General features: G+C 38.7%; 1 protein-coding gene and 1 non-coding gene across 2 annotated transcripts; both read right to left on the reverse strand.

The window, feature by feature from the left end:
- Positions 1–11,275: 11,275 nt before the first annotated feature.
- Positions 11,276–12,571, reverse strand: LOC125370275. The gene is made up of 3 exons (XM_048375278.1): positions 12,374–12,571; positions 11,729–12,223; positions 11,276–11,632 (listed from the first exon to the last, which is right to left on the reverse strand). Exons 1-3 carry the CDS (start codon positions 12,569–12,571, stop codon positions 11,276–11,278), a joined length of 1,050 nt encoding a protein of 349 aa, XP_048231235.1.
- Positions 12,572–13,709: 1,138 nt separating this feature from the next.
- LOC112533821 lies at positions 13,710–13,816 on the reverse strand. The gene has a single exon (XR_003078176.1). It is a non-coding gene; the product is annotated as a small nucleolar RNA R71 (small nucleolar RNA).
- Positions 13,817–22,460: the final 8,644 nt, after the last annotated feature.

A 22,460-nucleotide genomic window follows, 5' to 3' on the forward strand; every position in this document is an offset into this window, starting at 1 on the left:
GAGCTCCTCCGGAATCACACCCCTCAAATCATCCATGACAACATTCTTGAGGATCTCAACATCTTGCTCGTTAGCTCTTTCATTAGCCATCTCTGATGTAGCTTCACCTTCGGTCACAAAAGCTTGATGTCTTAGTCTTTTAAGGTATTCTAGCACTAACAAGATCTTCGGTGAAATCAATACCTTCTCCAGCCTACCGCTCTCTTGTCTTTTCTAACCCAAATGAGAATTTATAAGGATGTAAAAAATAAAGTTAGTGTAATGCGTGAGATGCATGATATGCATGATGTACATGTAATGCACACAGACAGACAAAAAGAAGAAGGTTAGCAAACATATATATTGTACAAGTATCCTTCTAACATTATTTCTCCCACATCTGATTGCTTTGTTGAGGCTTGATGATCCTTTTCCTGGCAAACTGGTGGAATTATTTGACATGCTTCCAGCTGAAGTACTTTTCCATTCTATTAGTGAGCACATTAATCTTACATCTCTAATAACTTTTTATAAGAAAAAAGAAAGAGGAACACTGGTTGAATTCGAATGCTGGGCTTTTGCCTTTATGCTCAATTTCTACTGATTTCTCCTCAAGGAGGGGGAGATATCAGGATTGCTGGAATCATTGATCAAGTGGAGCATGGAGCGGATTCTATATCCATTATCCTGGTTGAAACCATTATTGGGTTGGACCTGTACAAAACTCATCAATAGTTTGGTGGCAGCATCGTCCTCTTATAGGTATACAATCAAATCTCTTTTTTTTTTATTATCATCTTTGCCTTAACTTTTGCCTAAGCCACACTTTCAGGTTTTCAACTTAGCAGGCTTTTGTCTTATTTTTGCCTAAGCTGCCCTTTCGGGTTGTCAACTTAGCTTTTATTTTTCTTTTTCTTTTTTCTTTCTTTTGTAGATTTAGTTATGCGAAAAGCTCTAGATATTGACCATCCCGAGGATCATCGATAAATACAAGCCAAAGCACATGCATGTTTGATCAGTTGTTACCCTATGAGACCATAATGGCTGGATTTCTTAGATAAAGGGCATCCTAGACATGCTTATTCGCTAGACCTGTCCTTGGTAGAGAATCAGTCATGTCACACTCAAGGTATACAGTGATTGTGTGCCTTTACTCGGATTGCGGGCATCCACTTTCTACACAGTTTTGAGACTTTGCCGCCAGTTTGGGCAAAACCAACAGATTTTGGAATTCGCTCCTAAATATGAAGGCTTGGCACTCAGACAAGATTTTCTAGACAAGATGAAGAGCCTCTGGCCTCACTAAGACATAGAATGCAACCTTGAGTTCAAAGGTGATATGATCACAGATGATAACTACAAAGCTTGGGTCGAGCTTCAGATTACCACTTCTCCTAGATTTGCGAGTTTCAAGAGGACTCGAGAGCTAGCTGTCGATTCTAAAGATGTAGATGTAAATAGAAAGAAGAGGAAAAAATGAAAATATGCTTCTTCTTAGATCTCATTCATTTCGCTTAGGATTTTAGCTTAATTTTTCTTTTCAATTCGTGCGCAAGGTAATAAACATAAATATGTACGTCTGATAAGAATTCTAAATAATTTATTCATTTAGTAGAGGCCCAAATGGGTAAATTTTTATTTTTCATGATACAACTTCTGTCATCAACCAGTCCTTTCAGATTTTCTAACTGATTATTTTCTCTCATTGTCCTGATTTTTGCATGACTAGCCCTTTTTGGGTTTTCCAATCAGCAGGCTATTTTTTCTATTATATTTTTTAGACATAGTATTTCTTAAGACGGTTCAGGTTAATTAGCTTGGAGAACTCATTTCCTTCTAGATCTGAGATCTTAGGGGTACCTTTAGGCATGATTTTCTTTACCAGGTATGGGCCTTCCCAATTAGGTTTGAACTTCTTTCTTAGGTCAAATGTAGTTGTACGTTTCAACACCAAATCTCCAGTTCTGATCTTCTCTAGCATTGCTTTCTTATTGAACGTCCTGACTATCCGTTTTTGATATAGCTACACGTGGTTTAAGGCTTTCATCCTCTTCTCATCAACTAAAGCCAATTGTTGGTATCTCTGCTCAGCTGACTAGTATTTTGGTATTTCTGCCTCCAATATAACTTTCAAAGACTTCAATTCCAACTCAATTGGCAGGACCGGTTCAGTCCCATACACCAAAGAGTATGGAGTCTGTCCAGTTAAAGTTGCTCAATTGTTAGATACCCCCAAAGTGTGAAGGGTAACTGAAACAACCAATTCTTATAATTCCATACCATCTTCAAGAGTATTTTCTGCAAGTTCTTATTGGCTGCTTCCACCACTCCATTTGCCTGAGGTCTGTACAAAGAAGACTTGTGATGCTCAATCTTGTATTGTGTTAACAAGTCCGTCATTTCACCTATGAACTGCGCCCCATTATTTTTCATAATGTGATGTGGGACTCCATAACTGTAGATCAAATTTCTCTCTATAAACCTAGCCATTTTTCTTGCCCCCAAAGTAGGGAATGGCTCAACCTCCACCCACTTGGAGAAATAGTCGATCGCCACTACAATATATCTATAACCATTTGAATGAGGTTTTATCTCTCCAATAATGTCGATTCCCCAAGCTACAAAAGGCCATTGGGATGTCAAATTATGCAACTAAGTCGGAGGTACATGACTCAGATTGCTATAAAGCTGACATTGGCGGCATTTCCTTACCAGAGTTATACAATCCTTTTCCATTGTTAACCAGTAATAACCTTGGCGCATTTGTGCAGCTACAATTTAAGGTAGTGAACCTATCGATGCAGTCTAGCACTAATGGCGAGTATCAAGGTCGTATCCCTCAGGAAAGTGAAAGCCTAGAGTTACTACTTTATTCTCTGTTATATTAGCCTAAAATGAATGATGAATAATTTCTAAATTTACTAATAACTACAAGCTAAGTTCTAAGTGAGATGCAAGAATGAATAGACAAATGAAACAACCAAGACAAGAAAGCAAACCCAAAGGGAACCTAAACTAGTTGGCAATCAAACAAAAGATAACAGATTGATGAGTCCAATTACGCTACCCGTGGATGAATTCTTAATTGAATTCAGTTTCTCTCTCGAGATAACCAAATTCCTAAACTCAAGAACCTAAAGTTGGAATCTCTTCCTAATGATTGATCCTTAAATTAGCATTAAGCTTTAATCCGCCTCTATTAAGCTTTGTTAATTCTTAATCCGGCTGGCCAATTACCCTTATCTCTAAGTGATCATTAACCAGTTCTTGCTATTCAAAATTCCAATTACTTAATGAATTTCTCAATTACATAAAGCAATATAAGGAACACAATTCACAACGTCTCATGAATAATGCGATATCTTATTAATACTGAAAGCAAGAAGAATACAAAAAGGAACTCAAACAATCCAACAATTTAGTACTAAGCCAATATAGTAAGGAAATCCCAATAGGTTTAATCGATCTAGCTACACATGTTCATGTTTAAAACAACTAGGTAATCAATTATGATGAAAGAATAAAAAAATGAAACATATACACCCTTTTCTCTCGAATTGGATGAACAACTTCAAATATGAATCTGCACTACAATTGATTTCCCCAATCGCCTCTCGATTTGCCCCACTACTATTTTTGCACTCGGAACCTTGCGATTCTAGGATTCTCCCTCTCTGCAACTCTCTTCCGAACTCAGTGCTCTACAAAAACCGAACCAGCTGCTAAAACTCTCTATGCTCCTTGCTTACCCTAGCTCAAGAAATCGTTTTCCTTATATAATTGTCCTAGCACGACTGGAGTCCAGGCCATGCTGAACTTTTGGATCTTGCAAATTAGATCTTCTTCCTGGTCGTGCCCTCGCCGGTGCTGAGCCACCACGGCCATGCTGGAGGCCGTGATAGCCTCGAAAACCATGCCCAAAATGCCACATTTGAGTATCAAAGGCTAATGGTTGGTCATGGCTAGAGTCCAGGCCGTGTTGATCAGCACGGCCTTGACCTAGACCGTGCTCAATGTTTGAAATGCGAGCCCTTATTCAATTTTGATGAATTCCCATCCGTTTTTGCACGTATTGATCTATAATTGCTCAAACACTGATGATGGTCCTATAAATTCTCCTGAAATGCAAGAGAACATAAAACACGGGTGATCTTGGAATAAAAGCACAATAATTGCTAAGAAAATACACAATAATATGCAAGCAAATATGTGTCAAACTATGCACATCAATAATCTTTTTGGTTAACACTATGCCGTTGATATGAGGCCCGCACACTCCTTTGGACATCTCTTGTTACTAGAGCAGCTAAAAAGAAAAAAGAAGACAATTGACATCTGGGAGCTGTTAAGTTATTCATCGGATCATAGAAAGGCTCTGATCCGAGCCCTATCTAGTATAAGTATTAGCATGGCAGCTACCCTAAGGAAATGATCAAAACGATAATTGACAAGACCATTTGGATGATCACTTTCGCAGATGAAGACGTACCACTCGAAAGAAGAGACCATAACAAGGCTCTCTATATAGCAGTAGAGGTCAAGGGGAAAAGGACCCTCTGTGTGATGGTAGATAATGGGTCGACCATCAATGTATGTCCTTCTCACATACTCCCTAAGCTCAGGATGACAGCGAAAGATCTGAACCATTAGATATGGTGATAAGAGCCTATAATGAAATAAAGAGAGACGTGGAAGGAACATTCTCAGCATTGGTGAAAATGGATCCTATAGAATCCTAGGTCGAATTCATAGTACTGGACATTCCAGTAACTTTTGCACTATTACTAAAAAGGCCATGGTTTCATGCCCTAGGAGGAGTTCCTTCTACTATGCATCATAAGGTAAAGTTCCTCTATGAAGGCAAAATAATAACCATCAACGCCGAAGGTGGTAAGGTTGTCTCAACCATTCAAGAAGCTGCGAAATAGCTGGAAGCCCCTACTGGATATCAAGTTGTTGTTCTCTATAAGGACTACATGGATCCTAAAGTAGCCAACATGTTCAAGAAGATGGATTTCATGCCTGGAATGGGGCTAGGGAAGAACTAGCATGATATCGCAGAGCTACTAGACTTAAAAGGTCAGAAGACTCGACACGGGCTGGGTTACCATAAGAATGAAGATGAGGACAAACCAAAGGGTGAGACTTTAAAAGATGTATTTGTCCAGGAGTACAAGCCTTACTCTAAGGAGCCTGAACTTGTTATAATAACTAGGACTGAGGTGTCGGGATTTGGGATATTCAAGAATTTGATCATCCACATGATGGTCGAGTTGAGCATCAAGAAGTCTGTGAGAAGGTCATCACCATAGTTGAGGAGCTGAAGCTGGAAGAGTTCACCGCTCTAAAGATGAGTCAACAAGAGCTAGCTGCCTTAATAGAGGAGCATAGTATTGATGTATTTTATGACGATGTAATAATGTCTGGCCTTTATAAGGATGATGTTTCTTTTATTTCGAAGATCAATGATATGAATAATAATTTTACTTACTTGTGCGATGTTTTTCATGATAGTAGTTTGCATTTTGATAATAATGTTTATCTTTGACATTAATTTCATACAAATCAATTCATTTAATTTAGGCACAAAAAAAATCCAAGGAACATTGTGATAGCTCATGATATAACTCCTAAAGAGAGAAGAGAGTTGGAAAAACTAATGGAAAAAAGAAAAGAGGTATTTGCTTGGTCCTACGACGATATGCCAGGATTAGATGGAAAGATAGCAGAACACCAACATATCTGCATATCAAGCCAATTAAGCAAAAAATGAGAAGCCTAAGATCGGAATGGGCAGAGAAGATTCAAGAGGAAGTTGTTAAGCAAGTAAAAGCCGATTTTCTTGATGTAGTTGACTATCCCAAATGGTTGGCAAACATCATCCTAGTCCCTAAAAAGGATGGTAAGCTTAGAATGTGCGTAGATTATCGGGACCTGAATAAGGCATGCCCTAAGAACGATTTTACCCTTCCTCACATAAACGTGATAGTTGACAGTGCTGGAGTGTGATGTACTCTTTCACCGATGGTTTTTCCAGGTACAACTAGATTATAATGGCAGTATTAGACAAGCTGAAGACATCGTTTATCACCGAATGAGGGACATACTGCTACAAGGTTACGCCTTTTGGACTAAAGAATACGGGGGGTAAGCTATCACAGAGCAGCCACCATCTTATTTCACGATATGATGCACAAGAAGGTGGAGGTGTATGTAGATGATATGATGGTAAAGTTTGAAATAACAAAAGGGCATTTCCAGTCTCTTAATAAGTTCCTAGGACAAGTGGAAAGGTATAACCTTAGACTCAATTCGAAGAACAGCGTGTTCGGAGTAACGTTAGGAAAGCTACTAGGGCATATAGTGAGTCAACTTGGAATAAAGATAAATTCAGATAAGGTCAAGGCTATTCAAGAGATGCCAGCACCAAAGACAAAGAAAGAAGTTAGAGGATTTCTAGGACATTTGCAATACATCAGTAGGTTCATTTTCAAGCTCACAATGGTTTGTAATATTATATTTAAGCTTTGGAGGAGGAAACCCTTGGGATCTAGAGTTTTTAGATCAAAACTCGATTGAAGGAGATGACCTTTGGGATCTAGAGTTCCCTGAAGAGAATTTAGGGTCAATCGAGGTTCAAGAATGGAAGATGTACTTTGATGGAGCTGTAAATGCAAAAGGTGCAGGGTTATGAGTAGTTCTAATCATGCCAGAAGGAGAAATGTTGCCAATGGCCAAGAGATTGGACTTTAAAGTGACCAATAACATGGCGGAGTATGAAGCATGCTTATTTGGGTTAGAAGCAGCCACAGTAGCAGGAGCAAAGCAGTTGATGGTCTATTGGGAATTCCATGCTAGTAAGCTAATTAGCCATTGAGGAATGGGACGTGAAAGAAGAAAGGTTGAAGCCATATGTCAACTACCTAAGAACTTTAGTTTGCAATTTTTTTAAGTGTTTGTTCATACACTTGCCATGGGATTAAAACTAGATGGCAAATGCACTAGCTACCTTATCATCAATGTGGGACAACCCCTCGCAACTTCTAATGAAGCTGTTGGTGATCATGAAGTCAAGAGCACCTTGTTATTATAGAGACCGAATAATGCAAGTCTAGATAGGACTGGAAGAGAAGCCTTGGTTCTATGATCTGAAGAGGTTTGTAAAAGACAGGGTATCCTAAGGAAGCAGCTACAAAGGAAATGTATGTGTTGGAGATACAAGCCAGAAATTACCTCAACCACGAAGGAGTATTATATAGAAGAATGACTTCAGGTGTCCAACTCCAATATGTTATTAAGTCACAAGTGCAGGTAGTGATAGAAGAGATGCATAAATGAGTTTATGGGCCTTATATGAACAACATGGTGTTAACCAAAAATGTTATGCGCCAAGATTATTACTAGTTAATAATGGAAAAAGATTGTATAGCTCTAGTAAGGAAGTAATGTGAGTGCCAGCTTTAAAGTGATATGAGTCACATACCTCCGATTGAGTTACACAGTTTGACATCCCTATGGCCTTTTACAGCTTGGGAAATCAACATCATCGAAGAAATAAAACCTTCTTTAAATGGTCATAGATACATAATGGTAACAATCAACTATTTCTCCAAGTGAACTGAGGCTGAGTCGTTCATTACTGTGGGGGCAAGATAGATGGCTAGGTTTATGGAGAGGAGTATGATATGCAGATATAGAGTCCCACATCACGTAGTAACAGATAATGATGTGTAGTTCATGGGCGAAGCAGCGAACCTGTTTGCGGAATACAAGATCGAGCATCACAAGTCTTCTCCGTACAGACTTCAGGCGAATGGAACGGTGGAAGTAGTCAACAAGAATCTAAAAAAATATTCTCGAAGATGATATGGACAACTGAGCGAACATCAACTAGGCAAACTCCGTACTCTTTGGTTTATGGGACTGAAGCAGCATTACTAGTTGAGTTAGAGTTAAAGTCTTTGAGAGTTGTATTATGATGGGCTATTTATGCAGCTACAATCTAAGGCAGTAAACCTATCAATACATACTAGCACTAATGGCGAGTATCAAGGCCGTATCCTCAGGAAAGGGTGAGCCTAGAACTACTATAGCGTCCTGTGTTATCTAACCTTAAATAATAGTGACGAAGTTACTAATCTATGACTAAATGCAACCTAAGTGATTAGCTAAATGTCAAGCAATCTGCAAAGGTTTAATGAAACAATCAAGGGAAGAAAGCAAACCCAAGGGGGCCTAGGCTAGTTGGATTTTAGTGAAGGTAGAAGTTAGATTGATTACCAATTGTGATTACTTGTGAGCGGATTCTAAATTGAATTCGATTTCCTTCTTGAGAACATCGAATCCCTAAACCTAAGAACCTAGACGACAAAATCTCTTCCTATGATTGATTTTAGGTTAGCCTTAAGATTAATCCACCGCTATTAAGAGTTGTTAATTCTTAATCCGGCTAGTTAATTACCCTTATCTCTAAGTGATCATTAACCAATTCTTGCTATTCAAATTTCCAACTACTAAATGAGTTTCTTAATTACAAAAAGCAATCTGAACAACAGAGTTCACAACGTCTCATGAATTATATGATATCTTATTAATACTAAAAGTAAGAAGAATACAAGCATTGATAATCAAAATCTCATAAACATTAAGTGCAATCCAACAAACAAAGGAACCCCAATGGGTTCAACAGCTCTAGCTACTCATGCTAACGAATAACATAAAATAAGGAACAAATACAGAAAAGAAAATTGGAAACATGTACACCCTTCTTCTTCAAGTCAGATGAACAGTCCTAAATCTCCAAATCTGAATAATGAACCTCGAATTGCCTCTTGAATGCCTCCAAATCTACTCTTGATCTTCAATATTATGCTTGAACCACTGAAATCCATCCTTCAATATGCGAAATAGTCTCCCAAAGTCGAATATCGATGTTTGAAAAGAGGTGGCTCGTGCGCGTATATGAGATCTAAAGTCAGAAAACCAAACCTTAACAAAAGAAATCGATTATGCCTATATAAATGTCCCAGCACGGCCATGGTCAAGCCCGTGCTGGTCAGAACGAGCGAGGTCCAAGCCGTGCTAGACCTTTGAGTCCCGAAAATCATCCTCTGCTCCCTGACTGTGCGCTCGCTGATGCTGAGCCACCACCGACCGTGATGGAGACAGCGGTGGCCTCAGAAACCGTGTTAAAAGGCCACCTTTGAGGGTCAAATGTCGATGGTTCAGCACGGCCAGAGTTCAGGCCGTGCTCAACCTTAAAATGCTAGCCTTTGCTCGATTTTAACAGATTCTGGTCCGTATTCGCACGTATCTCCCTCAAATACTGATAATGTCCATCAATAATCACCTGCAACATGAAAGGAACCAAAACACGTGATTTTGGCATAAAACAAGATAACTATGCTAAAAAATGGAAGTAATTGGGCATATAAACATGTGTAACACAATGCATATCAAATCACTCCACACTTAAGCTTTTACTTGTCCTCAAGCAATCAATAACTCAATACATATACAAGCAACAATCAGCCCTCAAAATCCATGCTAAGGTTCACAACTTAACCTTATTCAACATATAAAGAACGAAACTTAAGTAGCTAAATAAATCATACACCTTCAAAGAAGAACTATAATAATACCATCTCGAAGTACGACTTATATAACAACTCAGCATTAAAGACTAGGAACCATTGCCTCACAAGGATCTCTCAAATCACTCACAGTGTTTACAGGTAAACAAAAAGATTCCCTCAATGCAGCTGCACAAAACCTGTTTACTATAAGGTTGCTCATAAACCCTATCTTCGCTATTGCGAATAAATGAATACCAAAATCAAAGGGTCTTTACAAGGGTTGAATGTGGCTAAGGTAAAGGTAAGAATATTTGGGTAGAAGTGTAAAGTATACTGAAAAATCATGTAATTATTTAGAATGAATGCTTCAGCAGCTGAATGCCAAATCAACAAAAGTACTTACTAAGCCTTATTTAAAGTAGAGGATGCTCAAGGAATTAAATCCAAAAGAGAAAAGAGCTAAGAAAGAAGCACAAAAAACTCTTATTTAAATTAATTCTTTTTATATACACCACTGCAGCTTACCCAGGAGCTGCATGGTTAATGATACAAACAGCGAGAATAGTTATACAATTTGGATTGAAGGGAGCATCAAAGAATGATTAAAAAGGACTAAGTGAATTTAAAACAAAATTAGGCTCTATGATTCCATAAAAGAAGAAGCATAATACATAATTATTCAGTATACAGGGTGAAAGAAAAGACAAATATAGAGAATGGTATAAATGTAGTATAAGTGTAAATCATGAAGAAAAGGTTAAGGCTCAAAACTGTCTGACTAATGGAAATAAAGGGTAGGCTTTTGGCCAGATGTGGTGAATCCTAAGTTGCCCAAATCATTTAATGGTATTCAAAAATTCATGTAACCTCAACAAGCATTACAGAGCAAGTTCTAGAAACAAAATTAAGTATAATGCACACTCAAACAAGAAAAAGCATGAGCATAATTTGCAATGGATGCTCAAATTTTGGTTCAAAAGCTCGCATTTGAAGTGGCTAAAATTTGCAATCGGTTCCCAGACTTATCAATTGAATTATTACATAAATGGTATAAGAGATTGGCATAATTAAAGTTCAAAGATAAAGGCTGAAAATTTGCAAAGAACTCAAGCAATACCGGTTTAACCCGGCCGAAGTGACATATTGAACATAGTGAAATTGCTTTCCAAGAATAAAAATCAAGAGGGATAATCAGTTACAAGTATGTGAATTAAATCATTAATTACAAAAGGACAAACTAAGTTTAAACTACATGAAGAACATAGGTCCTAACATCCTAACAATATACAACACCAATGATAGCAATTTCAGACACATCCAAAAGTCATAGGGAAGAGAAAAGAACATATGCGGTTTACCCACACCCACCCCACACTTGAAGAACATACTGTCCTCTAAAACGAAGTGGGTACCCCGCATGGGATGTATAAATAAAGAAAGCAAAATCAATAATATTTAGGTACATGACATGTATGAAAAATAAAGTAAATCAATGCAGAAAATAAAAAGAAGATTTAGGGGGACTGCCCTGATCATCCGCCAAGGCTGGTGGAGTGGAAATTCGGTGGGTCCTCAGTAGGAGCTGAAAATGAAAAATAAAGAAATAATAGAAACTGAAAATAAAAATTAAATAAAATATGAGAACTAAAACTAAAGAAAATTTTCCAAAACTAAATAAAAGTTGGGGTGCCTCCTACAAGTGCTTCTTTTTGTTTCTCGAGTCATTTAGCTGGACTCGGTGATAACTCCCTGCATGTGCGGGTTTGACATATGCTGCGATTGAACTCGGGTGTCAAGTCTGCTGCTGGAATGACAAGCAGCCCATTATCCTCATTCATATACGCATAGTCAAGACGCTTTGGAAGTTCTTTCAAATCGAGAACCAGCAGTTCCTCAAGTGATGGCCTTAACTTCTGCACACGTATCCTGTCAATCATAGCAAACTCATAAGTGTTGTTGCTTGGCTCGTTTGCTAACAGAAACTCAAGTAGCTCCAACACTTCCTCATTTGACAGTTCATGCTCATCTCCCCTTGGCAAAGTGACTTGTAGAGGGTCTTCAACTAATACTTCCTGCAACTGTGTCTCAATAGAATCGTCAAATACATTAATAGCATATACAACATTATTATAATCTAAAGACTAGCTTATGGAATTATGCAAGTCAAAGGTAACAGTCTCATCCCCTACCCTAAGTTTTAACTTTCCATCACAGACATCTATCATTGCCCTAGATGTTACAAGAAAAGGTCTACCTAAAATTAAGGGTACACTACTCTCACCGTCCATATCCAAGATCACAAAATCCATAGGAAATATAAATTTGTTTACTTTTACTAGCACATTCTCTACAATACCCTTTGGATACTTAACAGATCTATCAGCTAACTGTATACTCATCCTAGTGGGTTTGGTCTCTCCCAACCCCAACTTTACAAACAGCTTGTACGGCATTACATTAATGCTAGCTCCTAAATCAGCTAAAGCATCATTAAGAAATAAGTTACATATAACACAAGGAATAGTAAAACTCCCTGGATCATGTCGCTTTTCCGGTAACTTGTTCTGGAAAATTGCCGAACATTCCTCGTTTAGCATCACGTATGCTAAATCCTCAAACTTCCTTTTGTTGCTAAGAATCTCCTTTAAGAACTTCGCATACCTATGCATCTGTGAAATAACTTCAACAAAAGGTAAGTTTATATGCAGTTGTTTAAAAATATCTAGAAATTTACCAAGCTGCTGCTCGACTTGCGCCTGCTTTAATTTAGCAGGGTATAGAATTTTGGGCTAGTATTCCCTCAGTGGAATCTCCTTTGCCTCTTCCTTCTCTCGGTCCTTCGTCTTGGTAGCTTCAACTTCCTTGCTTGAATCTACCTGCGTATCAACATCATTGTTAGAAACAGAAGAAGGACCAGGAATATACTTACTTGACCGCAACATGATTGTGTTCACATGCTCCCTCAGGTTGGACTTTGTAGTGCTAGGCAGAGTCCCTAGCTGCCTCTCAGCCAACATCCTAGAAATCTAGCCTATTTGAGTCTTCAAATTCTGAATGGAGGCTTGCTGATTCTTAAGTGCACTGTCTGTCTATTGGAACCTATTGTTAGTAGAGGACATAAAATTCATCACCAACTCCTCGAGATTGGGCTTCTTCTCCTGAGGTGGAGGTAATTGGGATGGACTAGCCTGGTGCTGGGGATGTTGCTGATGCAATCTCTAAAATCCTGGTAGACCCTGGGTGCTGTTATTCTGCCACTCGAAGTTGGGATGGTTTCTCCACCCCGGGTTGTATGTGTTGCTGTAAGGGTTATTCTGCTATCTAGGCGCACTCCCCATATAATTAACATGTTCATGGTCAGCAGAAGAAGATGAAGAAGAAGCAAACATACCTCCCGCATTACAGTTTGCACTGTAGTGCAGGCCACTACAAAACTCATAGCCAATCTGTGCTGCATGAACTGACATCTGGAGCTGGTCTATTTTATTGGCCAAGAGCTACACCTGAGCTGTCAAGGCTGCTGTAGAATCTAACTGGTTGACCACTCCCTGCTTAATTGGCTGACTCCTAAAGGCTTGCCACTGTTGTTGCCTCTTAAATTCAAGTAGTTTATGACTAGGAGCTCTAATCCTACTCCTATAGACCCTCTTGCTGAATCAAAGCGATCCCTCCGTCTTTTGAGGAAGCGTATGTAAGAAGACGAGGAGGCGCTGATAGAGATTGAAGCCCTTGTGAATAGACCAGTAGAGATGGGAGACAACAACAACAACCAGGCTGTGGATGAAAATAGGACAATGTACGAGTTTGCTAGACCCTATCTTGCAGGGACACAGACGAGTATAGTGCGACCACCTGTGGCAAGCGAACAACTTTAAGATAAAGCCAAACGTGATACAAATGGTCCAGAATAGTGTACAATTTGGGGGACTGCCAAGCGAGGACCCAAATGCTCATATAGCCAATTTCTTGGAGATCTGTGATACCTTCAAGATAAATGGAACAACTGATGATGCCATTCGATTGAGGCTGTTTCCATTTTCTTTGAGGGACCGAGCGAAAAGATGGTTGCAGTCACTTCCAGCCAACACTATTATGACATGGAGATCTTTGGCTGAGAAGTTTTTATATAAGTACTTTCCTCTTGCTAAAACTACTAGATTGAGAAATGACATATCTTCTTTTGTGCAGTTCGAGGACGAGAGCATGTATGATGCCTAGGAGAGGTACAAGGACTTACTTCGATATTGCCCGCACCATGGACTACCAGTATGGATGCAGGTTCAGACTTTCTATAGCAGTTTGAACCTTGCTACTAGGTAGATGGTAGATTCTGTAATAGGTGGGGCCCTAAACAGTAAGACGCCGGAGCAAGCGCAAGAACTTATAGAGAAGATGGCCATGAACACAAATGAATAGAAGAATAAAGAATAAAAAAAATCAAATATAGAAAACAAAAATGGCTAGAGTAACACAAACACAAATCCACTTTAGTTCACACAAAAATTCCCTAGCAACGGTGCCAAAAACTTGATGGGCTATTTATGCAACTACAATCTAAGGCAATGAACCTATCGATGCAAACTAGCACTAACGGCAAGTATCAAGGTCGTATCCTCAGGAATAGGTGAGCCTAGAGCTACTCCAGCGTCCTGTGTTATCCAACCTTAAATAATAGTGACGAAATTACTAATCTATAACTAAATGCAAGCTAAGTGATTAGCTAAATGTCAAGCAATCTCCAAAGGTTTAGTGAAACAATTGATGGGTGCTACTCGTGTTAGCTACAATCTAAGGCAGTGTACCTATCGATGCAGTCTAGCACTAATGTCGAGTATCAAGGTCGTATTCCTTGGGAAAGCGAAAGCCTAGAGTTACTTCTTTGTTCTTTGTTATATTAACCTAAAATTAATGATGAATAATTTCTAAACTAACTATTAACTACAAGCTAAGTTCTGAGGGAGATGCAGGAGTAATTGATAAATGAAATAATCAAGACAAGAAGACAAACCCAAAGGGAATCTAAACTAGTTGCCAACCAAACAAAAGATAAAGGATCTATTAGTCTAATTATGCTACCCGTGGACGAATTCTTAACCGAATTCGGTTTCTCTCTCGAGATAACCGAATTCCTAAACGTAATAACCTAAAGTTGGAATCTCTTCCTAACGATTGATTCTTAAATTAGCATTAAGCTTTAATCCGCCTCTATTAAGCTTTGTTAATTCTTAATCCGGCTAGTTAATTATCCTTATCTCTAAGCGATTATTAACCAGTTCTTGCTATTCAAAATTCCAATTGCCAAACGGATTTCTCAATCTCATAAAGCAATCTAAACATCACAATTCACAATGTCTCATGAATAATGCATTATCTTATTAATTCTGAAAGCAAGAAGAATACAAAACTAATCCAACACAATCCAACAATATAATACTAAGCCAACACAGTAAAGAAATTCCAATGGATTTAATCAATCTAGCTAATCATGTTCATTATCAAAATACACAAGAATTCAATTACAACAATGAGAAAAGGTAGAGAAAACCCGATTACACCTTTGGATGAGAGTAAACAGCCCCAAATCCTTTTGCTCCAATTGAATCGATTCTTGTTCCTCTTGCTCGATTTGAAAATCAATCGACGAACCTCGCCCAATCTTCGATCTTTGAAGGGAATCTGATTGAAACCTTGATCCAAGTCTCCTTTTTCTCTCTTCATCCTTTTAATTAAAACCCTCTGTTGCCGCCAACACGGCCGTGTTCCTGGCCATGTTGGGGACACGGGATGGCGTTCCTAGCCGTGTTACTCTCTGTGGCCGTGCTCCCTAAAAGCTTCTTTTTCTTTCATGTTTGACGCATCCAACACGGCCGTGTTGGTGGCCGTGTTGGTAACACGGCCGTGTTAACCTTCCGCATAGGCATACTTAGCTCGTTTCGGCAGCTTTGACGTCCAATTATGCTCCAATTCTTTCCTTTATCATCCTTTGACCTCTTTTGGACCTAATGCACATAAACAAACGTATAGGGTGAGTGTTGAGACCAATTCACATCCAAATGTCCATTAAATCAATCTTAAAAATCCCATTTAGATGTGTGTACAAGGGAAGAAAGCAAACCCAAGGGGACCTAGGCTAGTTAGATTTTAGTGAAGGTAGAAATTAGATTGGTTACCAATTGTGATTACCCATGAGCAGATTCTAAATTGAATTCGATTTCCCTCTCGAGAACAACGAATTCCTAAACCTAAGAACCTAAATGACGGAATCTCTTCTTACGATTAATTTTAGATTAGCATTAAGATTAATCCACTGCTATTAAGAGTTGTTAATTCTTAATCCGGCTAGTTAATTACCCTTATCTCTAAGTGATCATTAAGCAGTTCTTGCTATTCAAATTTCCAACTACTAAATGAGTTTCTTAATTACAAAAAGCAATCTGAACAACAGAGTTCACAACGTCTCATGAATTATGTGATATCTTATTAATAGTAAAAGTAAGAAGAATACAAGCATTGATAATCAAAATCTCATAAACATTAAGTGCAATCCAACAAACAAAGGAACCCCAATGGGTTCAACAACTCTAGCTACTCATGCTAACGAATAACATAAAATAAGGAACAAATACATAAAAGAAAATTGGAAACATGTACACCCTTCTTCTTCAAGTTAGATGAATAGTCCTAAATCTCTAAATCTGAATAATGAACCTCGAATTGCCTCTTGAATGCCTCCAAATCCACTCTTGATCTTCAATGTTATGCTTGAACCACTAAAATCCATCCTTCAATATGCGAAATAGTCTCCCAAAGTCAAATATCGAAGTTTGAAAAGAGGTGGCTCATGCGCGTATATGAGATCTAAAGTCAGAAAACCAAACCTTAACAAAAGAAATCGATTATGCCTATATAAATGTCCCAGCACGGCCATGGTCAAGCCCGTGCTGGTCAGAACGGGCGAGGTCCAGGCCGTGCTAGACCTTCGAGTCCCGAAAATCATCCTCTGCTCCCTGACTGTGCGCTCGCTGATGCTGAGCCACCACCGACCGTGATAGAGACAGCGGTGGCCTCAGAAACCGTGTTAAAAGGCCACCTTTGAGGGTCAAATGTCGATGGTTCAGCACGGCCAGAGTTTAGGCCATGCTCAACCTTAAAATGCTAGCCTTCGCTCGATTTTAATGGATTTTGGTCCGTATTCGCACGTATCTCCCTCAAATACTGATAATATCCATCAATAATCATCTGCAACATGAAAGGAACCAAAACACAGGTGATTTTGGCATAAAACAAGATAACTATGCACAAAAATGGAAGTAATTAGGCATATAAACATGTGTAACACAATGCATATCATATTAGAGGTTGAAATATCATAATATCAATGGATCAAATAGAGATATCAACAGTTGGCCTTATACCACATGTAGTTGTATTAGAAATGGATGGCCAAGACATTCAATAAGAAAGTGAAGCTAGGAAAGATTAGAGCTGGTGATTTAGTATTGAAGCACACAAGAGCTACTGTATTTGACCTAAGAGGAAAGTTCAAGCCTAATTGGGAAGGCCCGTACTTGGTAAAGAAAATTTGTCTAAAGTTGCTGCTAAGATTTTGGATTTAAAAGGAAATAAGTTCTCTGAGCCAATTAACCTAGGTCGTCTCAAGAAATACTATGTATAAAAAAATAGACTACTCATCAAAAAACTTGAAAAAGGCTAGTCAGGCAAAAGTCAGGGCAATGAGAGAAATAATTAGCTGGAAAATCTGAAAAGACTGGCTGATGATAAGAGTTGTATCATGAGAAACCAAAATATACTTATTCGTGCCTTTACTATGTGAATAAATTGTTTAAAATTATTATCAAACGTACATATGTCTGTTTATTACCTTGCGCACTAACTGAAAAGCTAAAGTCTTAAGCGAAATAAATGAGATCTAAAAAAAATGTAATTTCATCTTCTCCTCTATGCATTTGCATATGCATCTTTAGAATCAGCAGCTACCTTTGAATCCTCTTGAACCTCGCAAATCCAGGAGAAGTGGTAATCTAAAGCTCGACCTAAGCTTTGTAGTTATCATCTGTGATCAGATTGCCTTCAAAGTCAAGATTGCAATCTATGTATCAGCAAGTATAGAGTCTCTCCATCTTGTCTCAGTGGGAAGCCTTCAAATTCAAGAGGAAATTTCAAAATCCAATGCTTTTTCCCATACTGTCGGTGAAGTCTTAAAGGTGTGTAGAAAATGGATGCCCGTAGTCCAAGTAAAGGCACACAATCGCTAGACACTATAAGTGTGACATGCTTAATTCTCCATCAAGGGCAGGTCTAACGAATAAACGTGTTTGGAGCTCCTTTCACCTAAGATTCTAGCCATTATGGTCCCACAGGGTGATAACGGATCGAACTTGCACATGCTTCGGCTTGTATTAAATTGATGTCTCATGAAATGGTCAATGTTTAGAGCTTCTTGCACAACCAAATCTGTAAAAATAGAAAAAGAGAAAAAAAAAAGAGTGCTAAGTTGAAAACCTAAAAGAGCTGCTTAGGCAAAAATTAAAACAAAAGCCTGCTGAGTTAAAAACCCAAAAGGATGGCTTAGGCAAAAGTTAAGGCAAAGATAAGAACAAAGAAAAGAGATTTGTTTGTATACCTGTAAGAGGATAAGGCTACCTCCAAATCATTGATGGAGTTTGTACATGTCTAACCCAATTATGGTTTCAACTAGGATGATGGGTATAAGATCTGCTCTATGCTCCAGTTGGTCAATGATGCCAACAGATATCTCCCCTCCTTGAGGAGAAATTAGCAAAACTTGAGCATAAAGGCAAAATTCCAGTATCTGAATCCAAGCAAGTGTCCCTCTTGGCAAAGCAATCAGATGAGAAGGATCATCAACCTTGGCAAAGCAATCGGATGAGAAGCATCCATATGGCCTCCAAGAATGGCAGAGAAATCTTGAATAATGGGGCACAACTCTTGCCTATTGAATCTAAAAACATGTTCTCTTAGACACTAAAAAAATGGAGAAACCTATATTCAAGCTTGGTGTGTTGCATGGCTTTGAAGGGTAAAAGATGAAATTTCCTAAGTTTAATCCAATCATCACCTGTTAGGGTTTTGAAAAGGGTTTGTAGGCTTTTGGCACTTTTACGAGACATGTTTTTTGACTTTAGAAGAAGAAAATTGCATATGGAAAAGTGTGAGGGGTACATGTGTATTTAAAGGCCTGAAATCAAAATTAAATTCGATCAGAATCGCGGTTGTGTGCTATCATCGTGCGTTTTTTGGCTTTTTGAGCATTTTCTCAGGCTTCTGTCGTATGTATGTCTAAAATATGCAATATGGAGAAGAAATTAAAAGAAAAAGAGGAATTTAAACACTAAAAGTGTAGAAATTTATATATCTCTAATTGATTCAAAGTTTATTGAAGAAAAAAATAGCAAAAGAACAGAAATACAAGCACTAGCGGAAAAATCAAAAGCTAAGGTTCTCTTCCAAATCCCCCATCCTGCCCTTGCAAGCTCTCATGGTCTCTCTAATGAAAACCTAAAAGGAGATTAGTTAGTACATTTCACATATGCATACACACATACATTTTGCTTTCATAAATTATTTTTATCCTTACCCGCCAATCCTCGCCAAGAATGAAAAACTACTTCCTCATTGCATCAGCCAATCAATATACATGCTCGAACTGGTCTTTCTGAACTTGTGTGATTATTTGTATTTATTACTAACATTTTAGGGAAAAAGAGATGTGAAAATATAAGGGAGACTGCCACCTACATGTGTACAAGTACTCAGAGTAAATTCTAGAGGAAGATAATGCTTTATGGCGAGATGGTGCTCTATCGCACCATAAGGACTCTAATACGAGACCATCATGCCTGGAATGAATAGGATGATCCCTAGAACCACATCTGATGTGGCTATAGGAGGTGCTTCAGATGCAACACCAGCAGAGGAACCCGAGATGTAGGAAGGCTTAGAGCACCAGGAAGACCGCCCCTTTGTCAGCTTAGAAGCAGCAAGGGTACGACGGATAAACTAAAGACAAAGCAGTTGGATAAATAAGCAGAATAAAGAAAAATAAAAGACTCAACAAATTAAGTCAGGAGAAACACCTAAGTTATGGTGTCAGCATCAAAAGGCACGGGCCCTAGTAGCTGGGGGATGAAAGAAGCATAATTTGTCCTTCAAGAATGAATGGTAAGATCCTCGGGTTCATCGCCACCAAGCATGTCACTAGCTCCTCCCCAATAAGATCTGTTGTCCAGAACATAGAAAGGGGTGGAGACAAGGGACACAATGTCTGTTAGGCCCCCGCTCCCATCCGTAGATCCTCTTGCCTAAGTACCATGCCCGACAAGCAGGCTCAGCCAACAGGATCTACCTATGCTCGAGGTTAGCCGTAGAGAGCATGTAGGGATCCCAATAGCGGTGCTGGTAGGCTGTGAGCCCACCAAGAGTCCAATCTCTAAGGCCCAGACATGTAAAAAAAGTCAATAGTTATATTTCAAAGATAGCAAAAAATAAAGAAAGCAAGGCAGAACTTACATGTACGGCATGCCAAAAGCCGCAAATCCTCTTACTCCCATGGATGGTGATTTCCATCTAGGGGTACAAGTAAGCAAGAGCCATAGATCCCCAATTGTAGGAAGAGACCCGGTCTAGATCCCATAGAGGGGTTAGAGAGTGGGAGTTCAGTGAGTTTCCTAAGTCACTGAACAGGATGGTTCGAAAAAGATACACTAGGAAGGCTTGGGCCATCTGATGCACCTCTCAAGCATTCTGAGGCATGAAGCCCCTATAATGGAGAGGAATACTCTGATAAGCAATGCAACAAGTGTTTTTGCGCTGATAAGAACCCGAGTAAATCTGTAATATAGCTCTCTCGGACATCGAAACGTTGGTTGTGGATCACGTCGTCGAAAGGCATAGGGATACCTGTAAGTTTGTAATAGCAGTAAAAGAGAGAGGAGACAGAGTCAACTCACTGACTGGAGTATGGAAGGTATGAGTAATATCCATCCATCTTTTGAGAAGCGTGTATATGGAGGTGTGATCTTTCCTCCCAATAATTGATAGAAGCGTAGCCACAAATTGACAAAAGCCAATGTCGCTAATCCTAGCCTAAATAGAGCTTGCGAGCTTGTCAAACCACTCACGAGGCCCGTAGAAAATTCCGATGAATCGGATCGATACAAGGTCACTCTGAAAAAATGCAAACACATGTACGTAAACACAATTGCATACATAAAAAGACTCCAAAAAAATAAGTATGCTATTAAGTTATTATTTTTTATGCTAAAATGCCCTAAAAGCCAGTTTTCAGCCCGTGCATTGTCAATCCGGAATGTGCATAGCAGATCGGCTCAACACAGAGCTGATGGGTTGTGCACACAACTGAATCGACTCTATGGTTAAGGCACTTTCTTTTTTTGTAATTTTTTCAAAAAATTGTGCATATTTTGGATAAATAACATTTGTATATATTGTATAAGTGGTAGAAAATAAAGTTTAAAGCCGGAAAAATACCTCACTGACAGCCGAAAATGCCCAGTGAGTGTTCGATTTTGCCAAAAGAGGAATTTCTTCCTGGCAAGCCCCCTTTTGGCAAGCCCAAGGTCATTTTAACGAGAAATTGGAGGTAAAAACTCCCAATTTGGTGTAATTAGAGTGCGTCCCAAGAATCTAGAAGACAAGTACGCCATTTCAAAATAGATTTCACCAAATTCGGCTAAGAAATGAGAAAGAAATCGAAGAAAAAGTGAAAAGGGATTTGAGAGAAAACAAAGGAGAAAATGAGATGAAGTGAATGATAAATGGTGTGGAAAGATATATTTATCTAAAAGGTTTCAAGATCATTTAGGTTCTTGATTAGTTAAAATTATATTTTAGCCCTTAGATGGACCAAATACCGACACAAGTCTCCAAAAGACATATATGGAAGGTCAGTTTGCACCCCAAGGCAGAAATTTTCAAAAACTTATAAATTTGGTCCCTAACCCATCAAAATTACATTTTAGTCTCTAAGTGGGCTAAGCACCATTATAACTTACAAAGAACATTAATTGAGTCAGATCACACCCCAAGGTGGGAATTTCTAACCAAAAGTACCAAGAAGCAAAAAGATTACCAAATTGACCCGTAGTGGTAAAGTATCTCCTCAAATGGAAAACAGCAAGAGGGAAGTCTCTATAAAAGTAAAATCAATGGGCGTGGCTCCCAAATCGACGGGCATGGTACCCAAATCAACGGGCGCGGCTCCCAATTTGATGGGCGTGGTACCCAAATCAATGGGTGTGTTTCCCAAACCGACGAGCGTGGTTCCAAATTGTAGGTGAAGTCCTCCAAACCTAAGCGAGCCTAGTCCCCGTATTAATTCAAAGCTTACAGGGCATGGCTTCTACAGCTCATCGCGATATTCTTTTTTGTCATATCTTTGATACTATAATTTGTCTTAATTTATTTAATCACATGCATTTTTACAAATTTTGATAAAACAGGGGTAACTGTTAGCACCTATTTTATGGATCTAGATATCGAGAGAATTATAGAAAACTCGATAATGAAAGTTACTGCCTTTCTCGAGTTTTGAGAGATTAAGGAGGGGCAAATCTGAGTAAAGTTTGAGAATAATTAGACTTAAAATTACTTTTCTAGAATCAATTGGACCCAATTAACAAAAAAAATAAAGTTTGAGGAGTGAAACGATAGTCTTTACAAGTTCAGGGACTAAATCATCAAATTTTTTAAAATCTTTGCTCCTTGGAGCCAATCAGCTCTCCACAGCTGATCGGCTTTGTGCAGAGCTTATTGGCTTTACACAATGCAGTTGGCCATTTTTCGAAATCTAACACCGTTTTACATGTATTTTCTATCTAAAACACTAAAAATTGGTAAAAAGAA

This window comes from Ricinus communis, chromosome 6 (genome assembly GCF_019578655.1).
Source record: "Ricinus communis isolate WT05 ecotype wild-type chromosome 6, ASM1957865v1, whole genome shotgun sequence".
NCBI lineage: Eukaryota > Viridiplantae > Streptophyta > Magnoliopsida > Malpighiales > Euphorbiaceae > Ricinus > Ricinus communis.

Excerpts from the sequence above, each read along its gene's own strand:
- LOC125370275 (XM_048375278.1), bottom strand. The coding sequence starts at position 12,571 with ATGTTGGCTGAGAGGCAGCTAGGGACTCTGCCTAGCACTACAAAGTCC. Across the intron at positions 12,224-12,373 it reads AGGACCGAGAGAAGGAAGAG|ATGCATAGGTATGCGAAGTT; the intron begins GCAAAGGAGATT and ends GTTATTTCACAG. Across the intron at positions 11,633-11,728 it reads TTAGGGTAGGGGATGAGACT|TTGCAGGAAGTATTAGTTGA; the intron begins GTTACCTTTGAC and ends ATTGAGACACAG.